We start from the raw sequence: 18169 nt of genomic DNA, 5'->3' as shown, positions 1-18169 counted from the left end.
TAATGCCCTCACTCCAATCAACTTGTCAGGCATCAATAGCAGGATAAGCTGCTAACCTAATTGTTTGCAATTTTAATGGGTCTACATGTCACAGCAAGCAGCCAACAAGCTTTGCACAAGTGAGAAACACCAAAACTTGTTCTGGGAAAAGGAGGGGTTTTCTAAGACTAAACCGCTCTTTTCCCAATTTCAGGGCATTTCTCCCTGACACTCAGATGCCTTGTGAAGCTTCCTACTTAGTTGCCCCACACACTGCCCCGCTACCACAGTCTAAAAATGAGACTTCAGGTGAAAGCTGATATTTCCCATCAATCCCTACCCTCTTAAAGGAGAGGGCCTACCAAAAGTTCAAGACAACACACATGGGCATTATAGATTTCATAGACATCAGGGCTGGAAGGGACCTTGCAAGATCATCGGGTTCAGCCTATGCTGCCTTCTGTAGCTTGATACCGAGCATTGACCTCAATCCACTGTCTTGATGCTAGCAAAGCTACAGTCAGGAACTCTCCCAACAGAGAGCTGCAGCATTAGGCCTAGTAACCTGCACCAAACTGACTCCTGGGAAAAACTCCAAACAGGGATCTTAGTGAAGATTAGAGAAGAGACAGTCAAGAGAGAGCCATGGTTGGGCAATCACACTTACTGCCTCCAAGGTTTGGTGGTTTGACTGAGTGAGAACTGCAGACAGAGACTGCAACAGTGTCGCAGATGTAAATGCATTATCATGGGTGGAGAGGCTAGGTGAGGTGCTCCTTTCTAGTGGACAGGAGGAAGGGAGGCTGGCCCCAAGTAAGAAGGTGAACTGAGCCGAGCCTTACTTCTTCAGCTCCTTTGAAAACTAACTGGATTAGAGGGATTCCCTCACCTGCAGATTTCCTTGAGACTCCTGGAATTCTCCAGGGTGCTGCAGGATGCCATGCAATATTAGCACTTGTAAGTATGTGCACAAACACCTCCACACGATTCAGAAGATAAACCTAGAGTTTTCCAAAAAAGGAATCCATAGCGTCAAAGCCATTCTGACCTGTTACAGACTTTTGGAGTTCTTTGCAGCAGAAGAACAGGTCTGTTGCTATTCTTTAGTCAAAGAAGTGAAAGCTAAGGGCTGCCATTTTCCTAGACATTATAGTGCAAATATTTGGTACCACTGAAAGAGGCTAAGGGTGACCCCACCTCAATACAGTGCTACAAGAGGATCCTGCAAGCACAGGCCTGTGTCTCTTTGGGGCACTTATACTCAGCCTCAAGCATGTTTGAAGGACTGCCCTACTTGGTTCTTCTGACAAAAACCAGCAGCAGCTTTCTTGCTGCCATCAGTGAAGAACAGACACTCACATGATTGCAGTAATCCCCACACCTGGAGACTTAAGAGGATTTTATTTCTCCCTTGTATTGCATTGCTGTGACTTTTACAGTATCCACACTCTGATTAACAAAGGCATAGAAATTTGAAACAAACAAACAAAAAGCAATCCTGGAGAGTTTCTCTCCTCTCGCATGCTGCTGCCCATCACAGCAGGGGCTGTGCTCAGGGGTTCACACCCAGATAGGTCAGCTGAGACTTCCAGTCCTCATAGCAGAGGGTATTCTGTTCTCTGCAGAAGTGGATGCCCTTCCTAAGGAATGGGAAGGCACTCAAAGCGTGGGCTACTCTAACAGCCTCACTGAAGGGACCTCCCTTTTAGGTTTTGTTCTTCACCAGTAACATTCGCAGGGCACGTGCGTTAGATGTCCATGTCAAACTGAGCTTCCTCACCTGTTAGGAACAACAGGAAAATATGAGTGAATGCTGAGATCCTGTTAAGTGCCAAGCATCACACTGAAGGGATTCTCAGAGAGGTAGCCTGGCAGCAGTACAGACATTTCAAATTTAAAAAAAAGAAAAAAAGTTTGCCCTGTTCAAAGATTGAACCTGAGATCAGTCACATGGCGAGAAGGCTGCTTGCTGAGTCCCTAGGGGAAAAAGATTCACCTCCCTGTACTTCACCCAAATAGGTCAGAGCAAAGAATACAGGTGATCTGTATTCACTTAGCAAGAATAGAGCAGAGATGAGCTATACCTTGCAGATCAGACTTGCAAATTCAGCCACTTACTTGGCACCCTTTTCTTAGACAAAAAGGGAGAGAAAAAAAGGCTGGCACATTTAGCCTCTGGTAGAAATTTTTGTTCTCCGAGAAAGCAAGTGCTGTTTCCAGTTGTCACGGTGCAGTGCAGCTACTGAGTGCATGACTGCTTTTGGAGCCAGTGCGATTGCTTCAAGGCCAACGTAAGCAATGACCCCACTGCTCAGCTGACCTATTGCTAAGGATAGGGGCAAGGGAAGAAAAGGTCAGTCAAGTTGGCAGTCAGCAGGCATTTGGCACTGCAGTCTGACACAAGGAATTTAGTCAACTACTAAACTGAAAACTTCAGCATGTACTAAAACCAAGAAGCAACATTGTCCCTTGGTAAAAGATTTTGCCTAGTAAAAAAATATAAATAAATAAATGAATGGAAGCCAGCAGTTTCAAACTGTTTGCTGAAGACCTCACACAACAAAGGCTTTTTAAATCCACGTGCAAGATTCATTTTCACTCTGTAATGCAGTTAGAAAGATAACCCTGGCCATCAGCCTGTAACTGCAGGCTGCCCCCTCATTTGCTTTATGCCCAGCTGACTTGCAACCACAAGCTTTTTATGACAGGCAGCACAACAGAACCCAAGAGTGACGGAAGAGGAAGCTGGATTGTGTGCACTGAATACCAGCTACAAGAACTCAGTTCATAAGTCCTTATGGTTAGAAAGCTGATGGCTCAATGTCTGGTATGAACCCAGTTGGGCAAACTCGGTCTTATTTCAGCAGACACCACAAATCCTGGCAGTGCCACTGGCAGACTTTAGCCCTGGATGTTGCACATCTCAATGCTGAGGCCAAAAAATGAACAAGCCACAAACTCAAGCCCTTTCAGCTCCTAACTGCAATTCCACCTGAGCTCAGTAACTATGGAACAAACTGTGTGGCAGATATGAATCATACCTAGCAAACAACTGGGAAACCCCAGTGCCATCCTGGTTTTGCCCGTATCCACAGTCAGTTCAAAGCACTAATTTCTCTCACTTCTCCGAATTCACTAGCTTTAGCCCATATAATCATAGAACCAGAAGGGACCTGTAAGATCATCAGATCTGGTCCCCTGCCGTGTGAAGAAAGTCATAGAGTTCAGATGAGCTTGTCAAGGTGCCTGTCCAGCCTCATCCTGAATACCTCCAACACTTCTCCCTGTTAAACCTCATCTGATTTTGTTCCACCCATAAATCCAGCCTGTCAAAGTCATCCTGGATCTTTACCCTGTCCTCTGGTGCGCCCGCATTTCCCCACAGCTTGGTATCATCTGCAAACTTAATTACTGCACTTTCCACCCCATCACTTAAGTCATTAATGAATATATTGAACAGCATGGGTCCAAGCACTGATCCATGGAAGACACCACTGGAGACAGCCCCCCAGATGAGGCCATCCTTATGATCACCACTCTCTGGGAGCGGCCTCTAAGCCAGTTGTCCACCTGCCTTACTTCTCTGCTCTTGCTTATTTTTCAGTTTATTTGGCTACCAGACACCACTCACCTGCACCCACTTTCTCCTCATAGTTGTGCACATGATTGTTTTCTATCTTCAGCTCTTCCACATTAGGACTTGTCACACCTGGAATGTCTGGAAGGTCGCATGGTGGTGTCTTGGCAACTGGGGAATTGCGGCACTCCATCAAGAACTTACGGTCATAAATGATTCTTGTCCCTAAAAGGAAAAATGAAGCAGTGCCAGCTGTCAGCTTTCCCAAGTGCAAAGAGATGCTTATATTCCCTGTATCACTAGCACGGCATGCACAGGAGATAGCAAGCAAAGAAACGTCTGTCTGTCTAGCTCCCACCCACTCGGAATGCCCATATCTAAAGTTATCCAGCAAGGAAAAAAACCAAATATCATTGGTGTTGCTTTACAAGTGAGAAAAATCAAGACCAGTCAAGACCCCCCACAAAGCCAGTGCCAGAGCTGAACAGACAACTTAGGTCTCCCCCAACCCTCCCCTACAGGAAGTACTTTTGTGTGGGCAGGCCTGGCTGCCAAGCCCAAAACACTTGGTTTATATTTGATGGGGTTATATGGCTAATAAGCAGTAGAGCAGACAGCCAAGCTTTATCTGTGTTTATACTAGTGGTGAGTTCGATCACACCCTCCTGCTGCAGCTGCTTCACTCAAATGGAATGAAACCCCATCTTCCATGGGCAGAAAGCAAACCTTGTGGTGAGGGCATAGGAGGATCCCCTGCAGAGAGGTCTGGAAGAACTATTCGGCCTGTTCCTGACACAGGCGACTAGGGATGGAAAAGTATCAAACCATGGGAAAGAATCACAGAAGTGGGGTCAGAAGGGACCTTGTAGATCTTCAAGTCCGACCCCCCGCCTGGGCGGGAGAAAAGACTGGACTCAAATGAGTCCAGCCAGGTAGTCATCAAGCCTCTTCTTAAAGATCCCCAGGGTAGGAGCCAGCACCACTTCCCAAGGAAGTTGGTTCCAGTTCCTAGCCGCCCTGACGTGAAGTAGTTCTTGCGGATGTCTAATCTAAACCTGCTCTCTAATAATTTGTGTCCATTGTTCCTGGTCATGCCAGGGGGCGCTCGGGGAAACAGTGTCTCCCCTAAGCCCTTCTGGTCCCCCCTAGTGGGTTTATAGACAGTCACCAGGTCCCCCCTCAGCCTTCTCTTGTGAAGGCTGAACAGGTTCAGGTCCTGCAGTCTTTCAATGTAGGGTCTGCCCCGTTGTCCCCGGATCATGCGGGTGGCCTCCTCTGGACCCTCTCCATGTTGTCCACATCCATCCTGAAATGGGGCACACAGAACTGGACACAGTACTCCAGCCGTGGCCTGACCAGCGTTGTATAGAGGGGGAGGATCACCTCCCTGGCTCTACTTGAGATGCATCTGTGGATGCACAACAAGGTCCAGTTAGCCCTGCCAACCGTGACCTCGCATTGTCAGCCCACGTTCATCCTGGAGTCAATAATGACTCCAAGATCCCTTTCCGCCTCCCTGCTCTCAAGAAGGGAGTTTCCCATCTTATAAGTTTGCTGCTGGTTTCTACTGCCTAAGTGCAGCACCCTGCACTTGTCAGTATTGAAACACATCCTGTTTATGTCAGCCCACCCCTGTAACCTATCCAGATCTTGCTGCAATCTTTCCCTCCCTACTAGTGTGCTCACCTCACCCCAAATTTTGGTATCATCAGTGAATTTAAACAGGTTGCATTTCACCCCATCGTCCAAATCGCTGATGAAGAAATTGAACAGCACAGGCCCAAAGACCAAGCCCTGGGGGACTCCGCTGCCCACTTCCCCCCAGGTTGAATATGACCCGTCCACCACCACCCTCTGAGTCCGACCCTTCAGCCAATCTGCAATCCATCTGACTGTGTAGGCATCAATGCCACAGTCACCTAGTTTTTTAATGAGGATGGGGTGGGAGATGGTGTCAAAGGCCTTGCTGAAGTCCAGAAAGACTACGTCCACGACAACACCTGGATCCATTGCCTTTGTGACCTGATCAGAAAAGGCAATCAGGTTGGTCTGACATGACCTGCCCCTAATGAAACGTGCTGGTTGCCCTTGAGCATCATCCCTGAAACCAGCCCATCACAGATGTGCTCCTTGAGGATCTTCTCAAAGAGTTTCCCAAGGATAGAGGTAAGACTGACAGGCCTATAGTTGCCCAGGTCCTCCCTCCTCCCTTTTTTGAAGATGGGGACCACGTTAGCCATCTTCCAGTCATCTGGCACCTGGCCCAAGCACCACAAAAGCCCTCCACAGAGACAGCCAGACATTGCCAGCCCAGTGACACACTCCATCCAGCCCATCAGGTAAGAGAGAACCCTTCTTATCCCCGTGCAAAAGTGCTCCCAGCTGTGGCAAACTCAGGCAGCAGAAGAGGAAGGCAGTGGGAGCAGGTGCCGCTCTTGGAATGCTAGGCACATGTGTTGCTTTCACAGTAAAGCTATGAAGTCACATAACTCAATACTGAGCTTTGAGGAAAATCTGCCAATGAGTTTCCAGAACACTGGAAACTTTTCACCCTTAAAGGTTATGGTGACCAGATTAAGGGGGGTGAAGTTAAACTAGCAAGGTCTCTCCAAAGCAAATGCAGGCCTGGGATAATCAAGAAGAAACAATCCTGACCTTAGCAGTAGTTGCCGGACAGTTTACAGAGCAAAGGCAGGGTTTTTAGAACTACAGTTAGCGCACGCTGTATTAGGTGTACACTTCTTAACAGACAAGCAAGAATGATTTACATTAGATTTACCTATGACATATACGCACAGCATTTGCTTATGAAATGCAGTATCTAGTTAAAAACAGAACAAGGTATCCACCAGCAGCTGTCACCAAAAACGGATAGTCAGACCAAGAGTCAAACCCATCACTGGGCCCTTTCTACCGGTAACAACCTCCAAAGCTGTCTTCCAAGTCCCAATTCACCCCTACTGCAAAGGTTATTTGACAAGGGCTTCTATGGAAATTCACTCCTAGTTCCAGGGTTGCCGACTGTCCCGGCCAGACACAGTGGGGCTTCAAAATAGCGTACAGAGCAGAAGAGACCCTCTCCTCAGGGGCACTGTTGCATGCCTTAGCAGAGTACAGCAAAGGAAGTCCCATCTAGGGTTTAACAACATGTTTATGGCTTGGGAGATGATTTCTCCACCAGGGAATGTAATTGTTCCAGCCGATGCCTGGGCTCAGCCCCACATTCCTGTGTACCCACAGTTCCCCCTGATCCCGGGGGGGGCTGAGCCAAGGAGAAATGCAGGCTCTGGCACTCTCAGAAATTACCTGTTGTGGCAAAGCTAACAGCAGGAATGCTCCCTATGCCTGAAGAAGGGTGTTTGTGCCTGAAAGCTTGCAAAGAACAATTTTTCCAACTGTTCAGTTGGTTTAATAAAAATATCACATCTAGCCAAAGAACCTTGTCTGCCTGTGTCCTCAGACCAACACAGCTACACCCAACACCCCTTCACAATTTCAGTATGTATGGGTGGCTCCCCAAGAGGCCACTGAGCCATTGCATTACAAAGCACGTGCTTGGTTTCCTCAAGCACCTTGTGGTGGATCTGGACCAGCCAGCCTCCCTACAGCCACAAACAGCCCTGCATTCAGGTGTTGTATTCCCCTTGAGAGAGAGGAGAAGGCATCTTAAGCCAACAGGAACATCATTCACCCTGACTCTCTCCCTATGATGAGACAGCTACAAGGTAACCCAAACAGGAATGCCACCCACGCCCTGCTGCTCATTTCTGCTTGCGCACTCTCACATTATGTGGGGTTTTGCACTTGGCAGACTGAGCTCTGAAGAGCAGAGCTGACAAAGGCTCCCAAGCTGTTGGCTCATGAAAAGTTTAGATACAGTACATATGAAGCCTGAATGGGCTGAAAGGTCATGAATATCTCACCCCTGCATTCCTCCCAATTTTCACCCCTTTGCTCAGGGCTGGTTTCTGTCTCCAATTGCTGTAAAGCAAACAGCGCCACTTATGCTGCTACAGGAGACTCAATACCCAGCTCCTGGGGGCTCACAGAGCCAAGAGGATAAGCAAACAGTGCCGAGAAGATGCTTCTGAATCCTTCACCATGTCTAGTGGTCCCAAACCCATGCCTGAATGCTGCAGGGCAGGACAGGGCTCCCCAGACCTCACCCAGGGCAGCAAGCTACAGCCACTATCATGTGCAAGGGACACAAGCAGCACAGCTCTGAGGTACAGCTCTTTGGGAGTCACCTTGGGACTAGTTCATCAAGGAAAAGCTCATCTTTCAGGCTGAATGCAGCTGAGTCTCCCTAAAACTGTAGTTGGGCAAGGAGCACAGTAAAAAACTACCCTGCAATATCCAGCACCTGAACAAGCATACTTCCCCATTCCCATCTTCAGCCTTCATTTCAGGCTTCCTCTCCAGGGCCTGCAGGTCCTGACACCCACAAGCCTTCCCTAGTCTATGGCTTTAAAGAACTACTTTAATCACAACCAACCAACACCCCCACTCCTCATTCTCATGTTGACACTGCTACAGAATAAGGGTGACGGATTTTTTCCAAGAAAACAAAAAGCATCTAACTATCATATGATTGCCTGAGCAACTCCATTCCGCTACCATCCTGAGATGATTCACAGACATGCCCTTGGCCTTTGCCTGCATTCTACTATTATTTGTTCCCTTGCAAGTGAAACAGCAGGGGAACAAAGCATGCTGAATTGCCTAACTGATCAGAACCAGGCAGAACAGAAGCAGGCAAAACTGTTGTAAATCCAGGGAAAAGACACTCCCAAGGCACCAGAAAACATTCCAAGCTCCCTCTGCCCCAGACTAAATATGCTCGCTGTCCAAGGAAGGCTACAGTGTATTTCAGCATCTGGCAATAAACCCAGAATGTTGCATTTTGGTACCCAGTGCCATTGAAATCAGCGGAGCTACCAGGGAAGCTGAAGTGCACAAGAGCTGCCTATACACATTATTCAAGTGTTTTGCATGGCAATTTCAGTAGGCCCCTTATTTTGACAAGTGCAACATAATTTACTGCTCACAGTACTTCAGCGCCTTGGCCAGGGGACTGGAACAGTGTGTTACATGCTTTCAATAGAAGGGTTTATCAAGTCAAACAAACAAGCGTTGCTGAAAACCAGATAGTCAACTAGGACAGTAGCCATCACAGAAAGCTCATGACACAGCATGGCAAGGCAGCATTTAGCGAGAACCAGCAGGTTTCTGGATTAGCACAAGGAAGATCAGCAAGACTCCACTGCATCAAGAGGTCTATTAGCATTCACTCCAATCAGCCTCAGTCTGCAGCCTGGTTCATTTCTGGTGATACTTCAAAAACATATGCTTTTGACTCAGCTGCCAAAGGACTAAGCAGAGAAATGCCAATATCCCAAGCATTTCTGATGCCAGAGTAGCAGGCATGAGAAAATACATGCGGCAGCCACCAGCCACAATAAAAGGGAGGGTAACAAGCAGCCAAGCACATTAATACGTGACAATGTGTTTTAATTTTCTACATACTTTCTCATAAAAAAGAACTGCAGGTGAATTTTCATATGCTCACCTTTCCAGACCATTGCTTAAAAAAGGGAAGTCAGTGCCCCACCACTTTGGTGTTTTTGAATCGCCACTCCTTTCAGCAATGTTTAATTCCCTACTGATTGCCTTTGATCCCTTGCTGAATTAGCAACTTCCCATCCGCCAGCATTCTCACTTACAGCGTGTTCCATCTGTAGCTACGCTGTGCAGCATTCACTCTCTCTCAACAGCATGGCAAAGCAGAGGGACAGGGACAATGTGTCTAAACAGCTGTAATAATGTGAAATTCCTTTCAGGCCAGGCCTCTCTCACTGTGCTGTCTGGTACCATGTAAACCAGCACAGCCTGTTCCATGCTGGGGCCACTGGTGACTGGCCTGGGTGAGGAGGGTGCGCGGACATCCAGCAGGACTAAAAACAAGAGCTGTTAAAAAGGGTGGATGAGCTCCCTGTGAGCCGACAGCCACTCATACCTGCTGAGGAGACGGGCGCCAGCAGGTCGCTCTGCCCAAAGAATCACCAAAGCAACACAACTAGCCTTGGAGCTGGGCTGCTTTCAGTGGGGGCAGGTGACAGAACAAGGAGCAGCAGGCACAAGTTGCAGCAAGGGACACCGAGGTTGGATACTAGGGGAAAAAATTCTCACTAAGAGGGTGGCGAAGCCCTGGAACACGTTATCTAGAGAAGTGGCGGAGTCACCATCCGTGCAAGTTTTTTTAGCCCTGGCTCAACAAGCCCTGGCTGGGATGATGTAGCTGGGGCTGGTCCTGCTTGGAGCAGGGGGGTGGCCTAGAGGTGACCTCCTGAGGCCCCTTCCAGCCCTCACTATCTCTGATTCCAACCCAGTTATTACAGCATCTAAGGTGCCCCAATGCTCACAGCAGGCCTGGGACCAACTCTGCTCGAAGCCGCCCGTGTCACGTCGTGGTGGGGACAGGGACACATGGCCCCTCTGACAGCGAGCACTCCGGCTGGTCGCGGAGCACAGACAGTGCTTGTGCCCCCACTACAACTGGGCCCCTCCTCCCGGTCGTGCCCCACGGGAGGCACCAGTTGCCCGTGCCGTGTCGCCGCAGCGCAGCGCGGGCACCGACTTATTATTACAGCCATTTGGCTGCCCCGTCCCCGTCCCCCAGCTCTGCCAAGCCCGCGTGCAAGCCACAGGGACGGGGACTGACAGACGGCCCGCCAGCCCCGCGGGCCGCGCTCACGGCTGCCCTGCCCAGGCCCGGCCGGCCTGCCCGCCCGGGGGGTGGGGCACACGTGTGGCGCGGCGCTCACCGCCGGGCGTGGTGCCGAACACGGTGCCGCCGGGCGTGCTGCTGTAGTCGCCGGGCGGGAGCCGCGGGGCGCCGGCGGACGCGGGGATGTCCCGGCTCGGTGTCTGCCCCGGGCGGCAGCTCCCCGGCACAGCCATGACGGCAACTGCAGCGCACGCCCGCCCGCGCCCTCCGACCCGGAACCGCCCGCACTTCCGGCCCGCCCTGCGCGCGGGGCACCACGGGAGCGCGGGGGTACGCCCCCTTCCTGGGGCCCCGCCCACTGCGCGTGTGTGGCAAGATATAGGTATATCTACATCTGAACGGATGCATGTATGTCTAGAGAGAGAAATAAATATATGGGTCTCTGTATGTATGTCTATATGTATAGATCTATATAGCCATGTATCTCTCTGCATAGCTATCTCTCTCTCTCTATATATATATATATGTAACTCTCTGTGTAGATCTAGATCTCTATGTAAATATATGTATAGATCTATACATATCTATGTATATATATGTATAGATCTATATATATGTATCTCTCTATATAGATCTAGATCTCTCTGTATACATGTGTATAGATCTATATATGTATCTATATAGATCTAGAACTATATAATATGTATAGATCTATATATATATATGTCTACATAGATATAGATATCTTTGTATGTATATATGAATAGATCTATATATCTCTCTATATAGATATATTCTCAGTATAGATACAGTTACATCTAAAGATATAGCTATACATATAGAGATATAGAGACGTGCATATGTGTATAGATTTATAGATATATAGGTGTATAGAGATATATGTCTATCTATAGATATATCTCTGTGCACATATATATCTATCTCTATACACATATACGTGTCTTTCTCTCTATATAGCTATATACATATATGTACATATAGAGATATATGTATATGACAAAAGAAGCCCCCTCCCCTTTGGAAGGGGCTTGGCCCTACTGAGAATAGAGGGGTTGGCGCTCAGCACTTTTTGGGGGTGCTTTGGAGAGTGTGGACAAGACAGATGGGAAGTTGGTGGCAAGGAGACGAGCCCCATCTCACACCCTCCCTGCTGGACCGTCCCTCCTGTACCCCTGTGGGGTGCTGAGCTGGCTCCTGAGGGGTTTCACTGGCAGGCAGCAAGCTAGCCAGCCAGGCTGAGGAGGTAGACATAAGGCTGACATTGGAGCCAGGCGCTGGCTCTGTCACCAGCATTAATCAACAGCTTGCTCTGTGCTGTCCCTGAGCCTCGAACAAGCAGTTTTGCCTTAAATGGCCCTTCAGCCTGTTTGCTCTCACTCTCTCCTGCTCACATGGACCTAGGGCAAACTCTGTTTATCTTCCCTCTTTGCACTCAGGCTGTGCCTCCTCAGCCTGGGGAGACTGCCGATCAAACAGGCAGGTGGCAATTGCCAGCAAGCCCTTTCTTGTCATACAAACCCCAGAGCAGCCACACATGCTCTCGCAGACCCATGGAGTCAGATCCGGTGGGCTAGAGGGACAGCAGAAGTCTGGTCTGGGGCACTGAGGAAGGGGAAGTGAGACAGGGTCTGTGCTCTGTACTTGGCTCCTTACTCCTCAGCTTGGAAATGTGGCAGCCACATGCTTTCCTAGATTTGCTTCCTGATCCTAATTCTGGAGGAACAGATACAAGAGCCGGTCTCTGCTGAGTGCTTGGGGCTTACTCTTGAGTGAGTGCCCTTGCTTGGATGCTGGAATCCTCCTTGCCAATCCTGTCAACCGGTGAAAAGTCAACGCTGGGTCCTCTGGCTCTGACGAAGCCCCCTCCCACCCTACATCCCAGTCACTCATCCCTGCCCAAGCCAGCCTGTACCATGCCTCTGACAAGTGAGCTCCCTGCTGTTAGAATGGGCTCCTGCCTGCTCCCCAAGCACTAAGTCAGTGAGACACATACTGTTCTGCCCTATCTGTGCATGTGACTGAAATCCTGTCCCAGGGAAATGCGACATCAAAGCCCCTATTGACTTCAGCAGGGCCAGGATTTCACTCAGAAGCTTGTCCAGCCAGAAGCAGCTGAATATAGACTGGCACTCCCTGCCTGGGTAACCTCCCTACCAGAACAACAACATGGGCCTCTGACTCGTAGCCCAGAACCCTGTCCTCTACATCAGCGTTTCTTAACCCATGGGTCGCAACCCAAAAGCAGGTCACAAGAATATATTAAAAGGTCATGAACAAACTTTAAAAATTGATTCACCTTTAAAGGAGTAAAATGTCAGTTTTCCCCTGCAGGCAGGCAGAGTACCAGCCTGCAAGGGGCTGCTTGGGGCTTACCATGCCTCATACACACCCACCCCTACCCCACACACTGGGGACTTGGGGCCTGGGCGCAGCAGGTCGGGAGTGAGGGCCACTGAGTCAGGACTAGCCGTCAGTGTTTACAAATGGGTCCTGGTACAAAAAGGCTGAGAACCACTGCTCTAGACTGTGCTGCCTCTAACTCTGAAGAGAGCCCTGTGCATGTGTCCAAGTGCAGAACTAACCACTTGGAAAGGATGGAGAGCTCCTGGACACTATACAGTGACCAGAGTATCTGCCATAGAAGTCCAATTGCCCTCGTCTCCCTGCATTGGTTTTTCAAGTCCCACAGTTCCTTTTTTGTGCAGCTAATGTGTATTGGGCTCTCCAAAGGGTGATGGTGACAGGGGCTGGAAAGTGTTTTGCCTGCAGAGATTATGTCTCCATTCACAGCACTAGCCCCAGAGCTCTAGGCTGGGTGCATCCCCACATCACTGCAATGTTATTGTTAGTCCTAGAGTCTTTGATGTTATTTCTAAGGCCCAGGCTCATGTGAGATGCTAAGCTTTTATTTAGAAAAGTGAATTTCCAGCCCACTTGTATTTAGAGACCATGACCCCACTAAACATGGGGGCAGAGTGCCACGCATCCTGCATTTTAAACCCCATCTCCCATGGCGGGGAATCTGTCTCACTCAAGGAATTGGGGGGGGCGGTGTAACTGCACTGCAAGGCTTCTCTTTGCCAGCAGTTTAATGGCTGCTGCAAATGACCCTCTAATTACTGGGTGGCCAGGGTGTGAAATGCTGTCTGAATATGTAAGCAGGGCTAGTGATCAATGCCAGGAGGCAGCGCTCTGCTGTGAGAACCAGACACGCTTTGTTTATCCGGTGCCTGGATGTGGATTGGAGTTAATCAGACCAAGGCCCATGCTAGCAGGGGTTAAGGGGCGGGGGGGGGGGGGGGGGGGGGGGGGGGGGGGAAGATGTGGAATCTGGAGGTCATCAAGGCCCTGCAGCAGTAAGAAAGGGTTCCTGGCCTCTCCTTAGAGCCATCCCAGAATCCTTTGGACCTGCTGTTCAAAGGCACAACGAGGGTTGGCACCATGACATGTCAGGACGGGATTTGGAGTTTGGACTTTCTTGGCCAGGTGTGGATGGGCTGTTTACCCAACACTTTCCCTCATAGCAGCCTCAGTGTGATCCACATGAACAACAGTAATTCACAGGTGCAAAACTTGGCAGTAGATTTCCAATTTACCAGCCAAAAGGACAATTTCTCTGTCTACTTCCTATAGCTCAGAAAGTACAGTCAGCTGTCTTCCCGATCTCTGAGAATGAAATCAGGGTGAAAAATCTACTCGGCTCCCCGCTCCTCTTCAAGGCAGGCAGGTACTTCACAAGCTGGTGTAGAACAAGGGCCAATCTGTGGATCATTAAAAGAATACTTTCTTGTTCTTTATCTCCTGTCAACATATGGATGCTCCTGTTCATGGGGCAGTCTATATCTATATCTACAGCACTGGCTTCCTCTTGGCCTTCCACCTTGCCTTTTCCTTTGCATTACACATGCACATCAGTGCATCAGAACACCACTCTCAAATACGCACATGCATTACTTGCCTAGAGGGGCTTGAAATCCTACTTCATCACATTCTGGGAAGCAGGAATGAAGCCAAAGAAAGCAGCTTCATGAGCTTGTTCTGGTTTCGCCAGCAAATTGATAAGCCCTCCTGATCAGGACTGTACCAAGGTTGTCAGGAAACTGATCCTTTCCCTCTGAAAAATCATGCTACGAAAACAAGACTGCTTTGTAAATCTCAAATACAGAAATTTATTATAATTAGGTATCAATACAAGTACACCCCCACCCTCAGAGTCCCCAGCTGACGACAACATTCTGGACATGTGGAAGAAAGCAAACTCAATTTGCTATGTTCAACAATCATGGGCAGTAAAGAAGGTTACCGAGTTGGAGCTAACTGCATCCTTAGCAGCTATATGAGGGGACAGATCTATTCTCATTCACATGAAGACAAGGGTTCTGTACCTGAAGACAGAGGCAAGTTGCTGAGGCTTTTGCAAGAGGTGTTTTTAAACAATCCTGCATTCTGCAACCCACCTACAACACAATGCCTAATAAAACAGAAAGCCCTGATAACACTGTCAAAACTGATAATGCCCATTAGCTTGTGGGGTTTTTAAATTAACTAGTACAGTGCATAGATATGGGGAAGATTGTACAGTGCAACTTGACTACCCAAACCCAGGTTCTCATCAGAAATAGCCCACAGGCAGCAGAACTCCTCCGAGTCACTGTGCTTGCTCCAGAGGTGCAAGAGGCATCCAGAAGGCTACTAGAAGTTGAGGGGGTTAAGTTCCCAACAAAGACACTCTCCTAAAGGAAAGCCCTAGCAGTGACAACGATGGGTTCAGCCCAAGAGCATGATGGGAAAGTGAGTGGCCAAGAAGGGGCAAAAAGGGGGAGGGTAGCTGGACATCAAACCATGCCCAGTTTCATCTGTCTGAACCAGCCCCTGGAAGCAAAGAGATCAATGGCACTGCCTCTCGCCATTCCACCTCCCCAGCTGCTCCTGCTCTTTACTAATTGCTTCCATCTCTTGGCAAACGTGCATAGAGTCCACTCAGTGTACGCACTGCAGTAAAACTTCTTTATTGGTTTCCATGCTGAATCCATCTGGGCACAGCATTTGAGCAGAGCTATTTACACTGGAACAAGTGCATTTTGTGGGTCCCTCCTGGCCTGGTTCAGGCAGAGCTGCACTGGAGAAGCCTGATGGAGGAAACCACTGCAGGGCTCCCCTTATAGAAGTCACTTCCCCACTCTTCTCCATTGGGGCTGGGTCTTGTTTCTATGGCAGTAAGTTATCTAATCTCCCACCACCCATCCTCTAACATGAGTACCACAAGAGAGCACTAAGAGGGAAGCTGGACCCCACTTTGTGCACTGATCTGCGGGCCAATGCATCTGAATCTTTGCTGGCACAATGAAGACGTCTGAGCAGTGCTTGTTCCCGACTACTCCCAGCACAGGAAGAGCTGTCAGTCTGATGTTAGCATCCAGGGTGATGACCCCAGCAAAGCCACGCAGGGGCTCACCTAGCACAGCTCGTAGTCAGCTGCAGCCACATTCCTCAATGATCATGTCCTCGTGGTGACGGATGATGACCTCCCCTTTCTCATAGTACAGCATGGAAAGGGGGCTCATCTTGATGGGGGCGCAGGCTGGGCAGGGCACCCGGTGGGGATGGTGTGCCTTCAGCAAACTCTGGAGGAGAGAGAAGGCGAAAGCATAAGCCACTAGGCTTGTACCAGAACTAAGTGGCTGGGGACTTGCAAGGCCTCATCTGAGAGGGGCCTGACTCAGGGAAAGCATTGGGCATGCAGCCCCAGCCAGGGACCAGGCCAACAGCATGAGCCTAGAACAAAACGATGGTCCAGTTCCCTGTGCACTAACACTCCAGTTGTGACTGGTCCTGCTGCAGGCAGCGAGGCAAGTCCCCACTCAGCATCCATACAGGTTGACAGCAGAGCCTGTCAGACAGTATCTCACACAGCTGCAAGGCACCAGGCCATCCGCACAGGAGCCAAACCCTGCAAGGGTTTGCCCAGTTTCCTGCTGGCCCCAGGGCTGATGTGAGGTTCCTACAACATGTGGGTGCTGGTTTTGCCTGAAGCTTAATGTCAGTGGTTGCCATTGCCTGAGCAGCTCCCCACTGCCCCATTCTCCAAACGTTCCCAACACACCTGGGTTAAGAGTTAAAACTAGTCCAGACTAAGCAGCCTAGAGACCAATCCTATGCGGACTCTGGGGGAGGGGGGGAAAGAGTCCTGGAGCCAGGATCTCTGCTGCTAGGATGCTGCTACTGGACCAGCAGCCGATGGCAGCTGTAACTTAGGGAATCCATCCCTGTTCAAAAGCAGCCTCTGCTTCCCAGGGTCAGCCCAGTGCAGAGCTAGGCAACAGCTTGCCCCATTGTGCAGGGGCAAAGATGGCTCTTACCTGCATGTACGCATGATTGGTGGGCTTGAAGGTCGCATCCACGGGTGCCGGGCACTCCCCCTCGCACCGGTAGGCATTGTACTTCTTGGGGTGAACGATCCAGAGGCCCCAGTCCGTTTGCGCAAAGTCGACCATCATGTCCACCCTCCTGCACAGAGACCTGCCTTCCTCCCCCAGCCTGAGAGCAGGCATGCCACTCATTTTAATCCTCTGCTTCTCCTTCCTGGTCCTGCGGTGCCGGCGGCTCCCCAAGTGCCTGGAGGTGCTGTCCGACATGACGTGCTTGGAGGTCTCCACCGCCCGGATCAGCGTGGGCACATGGGAGGGCTCTGCTGAAGGCCTGTCTTTGGAGAAGACAACCAGTAGGACCCTATCCGTCATACCCTGGGCCAGGGTCAGCTCCGCGTGCTGGGAGCCACTGACGTTTAGAGCGCCCAGCGCTTCAGGGGCACCGCCATGCCTCTCCTCCCAGCCTTGCCTCGGGATGCCTGCAGGCTCGGGATGCTCTCTGCTGCTGGGGGCCGTGCCTTGGTGGAGCCACGCTTGGAGCATGCCGGTGATGTCAAACACTTTCCAGGAGGCCTGGCTGAAGGCCAGGCTCCCAGCAAAGGTGCCCAGGAAGAGCCTATCCACGCAGGTGCGGTTGCGCTGGCACGGGCGCTCCCGGCGGTGGTAGATGTCCACCGTCACGTTGCGGGCGGGCGAGGCGGGCGGCAGGCGGACCCGCAGCTCGGCCAGCTTCACCTCCTGGCTGCTGGAGATGGGGCTCATGTCGAAGGAGAAAGCCCAGCGGTCCCCAGCCCGGAGGGAGCCTGGAGGAGACAGGGGCAAGCACAGATGAGCGGCGCACCCCACACCCTGCGCGGAAGCCAAGCCGGGGCTGCAGCGGGGCCGGGGGCCTGCCCCTGCCCCGCACCCAAGGGGCAGCTGGCGAGCCTGCCCGGGCCCAGCTCGCGCACCGCCCCGGGACCTCACCCTTGGCCGCCAGGCTGAGCACCGCGTCGGAGAGCCGCAGCGCCGCCGCCTCGGGCCCGGGGCCGCCGCGGGCCAGCGAGCGGTACAGCTGCAGCATGTAGCCGGCGCCGGGGCTGGCCGCCCGCAGCGGCGGCAGCAGCAGCAGCGCCGCCAGGCACAGCCGCAGGGGCATGGCGGGGAGCCGGCCCGCTCCGCACCGCCCCGCTATATACCCGCCGCCCGCCCCGCCCCGCCCGCCGCCCAGCGGCCGCCCCGGGCACAGCCTCGGCCTCGGCGTGGCTTCAGCACCGCGGGCATGGACAGCGCCCGGCCCCGCCCCCTGCCCGCCCCCCGCCCGCGCTCTTTAGAGGTTTGCTTGGCTGTCTGCGGGGGTGGGTTGTTTTTCTCTGTTAGTTTGGGGGGTTCTTGTGCCCCCGCCCGCCCCAGCCCTTGTCCTTCCCCGCGCCTTTGCCCCGTGCTTTTTATGGTGTTTATTTTTGTTGGTTTTGGGGGGGTGGGTTGGTTTTGTGCCCCTGCACCTTGCCCAGGCAG

At 51.1% G+C, this 18169-nt stretch overlaps 2 protein-coding genes across 2 annotated transcripts; both read right to left on the bottom strand.

Moving 5' to 3' along the window:
* Window positions 1–1342: 1342 nt before the first annotated feature.
* Window positions 1343–10572, bottom strand: EIF4EBP1 (eukaryotic translation initiation factor 4E binding protein 1). The gene is made up of 3 exons (XM_090054407.1): window positions 10381–10572; window positions 3611–3781; window positions 1343–1759 (listed from the first exon to the last, which is right to left on the bottom strand). The coding sequence occupies exons 1-3, from the start codon at window positions 10514–10516 to the stop codon at window positions 1728–1730; spliced, it is 339 nt and encodes a 112-aa protein (XP_089910533.1). The 5' UTR covers window positions 10517–10572; the 3' UTR covers window positions 1343–1727.
* A 3940-nt stretch (window positions 10573–14512) lies between these two features.
* Window positions 14513–17820, bottom strand: NODAL (nodal growth differentiation factor). The gene is made up of 3 exons (XM_090052163.1): window positions 17639–17820; window positions 16664–17475; window positions 14513–15928 (listed from the first exon to the last, which is right to left on the bottom strand). The coding sequence occupies exons 1-3, from the start codon at window positions 17808–17810 to the stop codon at window positions 15776–15778; spliced, it is 1137 nt and encodes a 378-aa protein (XP_089908289.1). The 5' UTR covers window positions 17811–17820; the 3' UTR covers window positions 14513–15775.
* Window positions 17821–18169: the final 349 nt, after the last annotated feature.

This window comes from Crocodylus siamensis, chromosome 6 (assembly GCF_052110815.1).
Source record: "Crocodylus siamensis isolate JL-2025a chromosome 6, ASM5211081v1, whole genome shotgun sequence".
Classification (NCBI taxonomy): domain Eukaryota; kingdom Metazoa; phylum Chordata; order Crocodylia; family Crocodylidae; genus Crocodylus; species Crocodylus siamensis.
The sequence above is the reverse complement of the archived record's forward strand: the minus strand, read 5'-3'. Positions and strand labels throughout refer to the sequence as shown.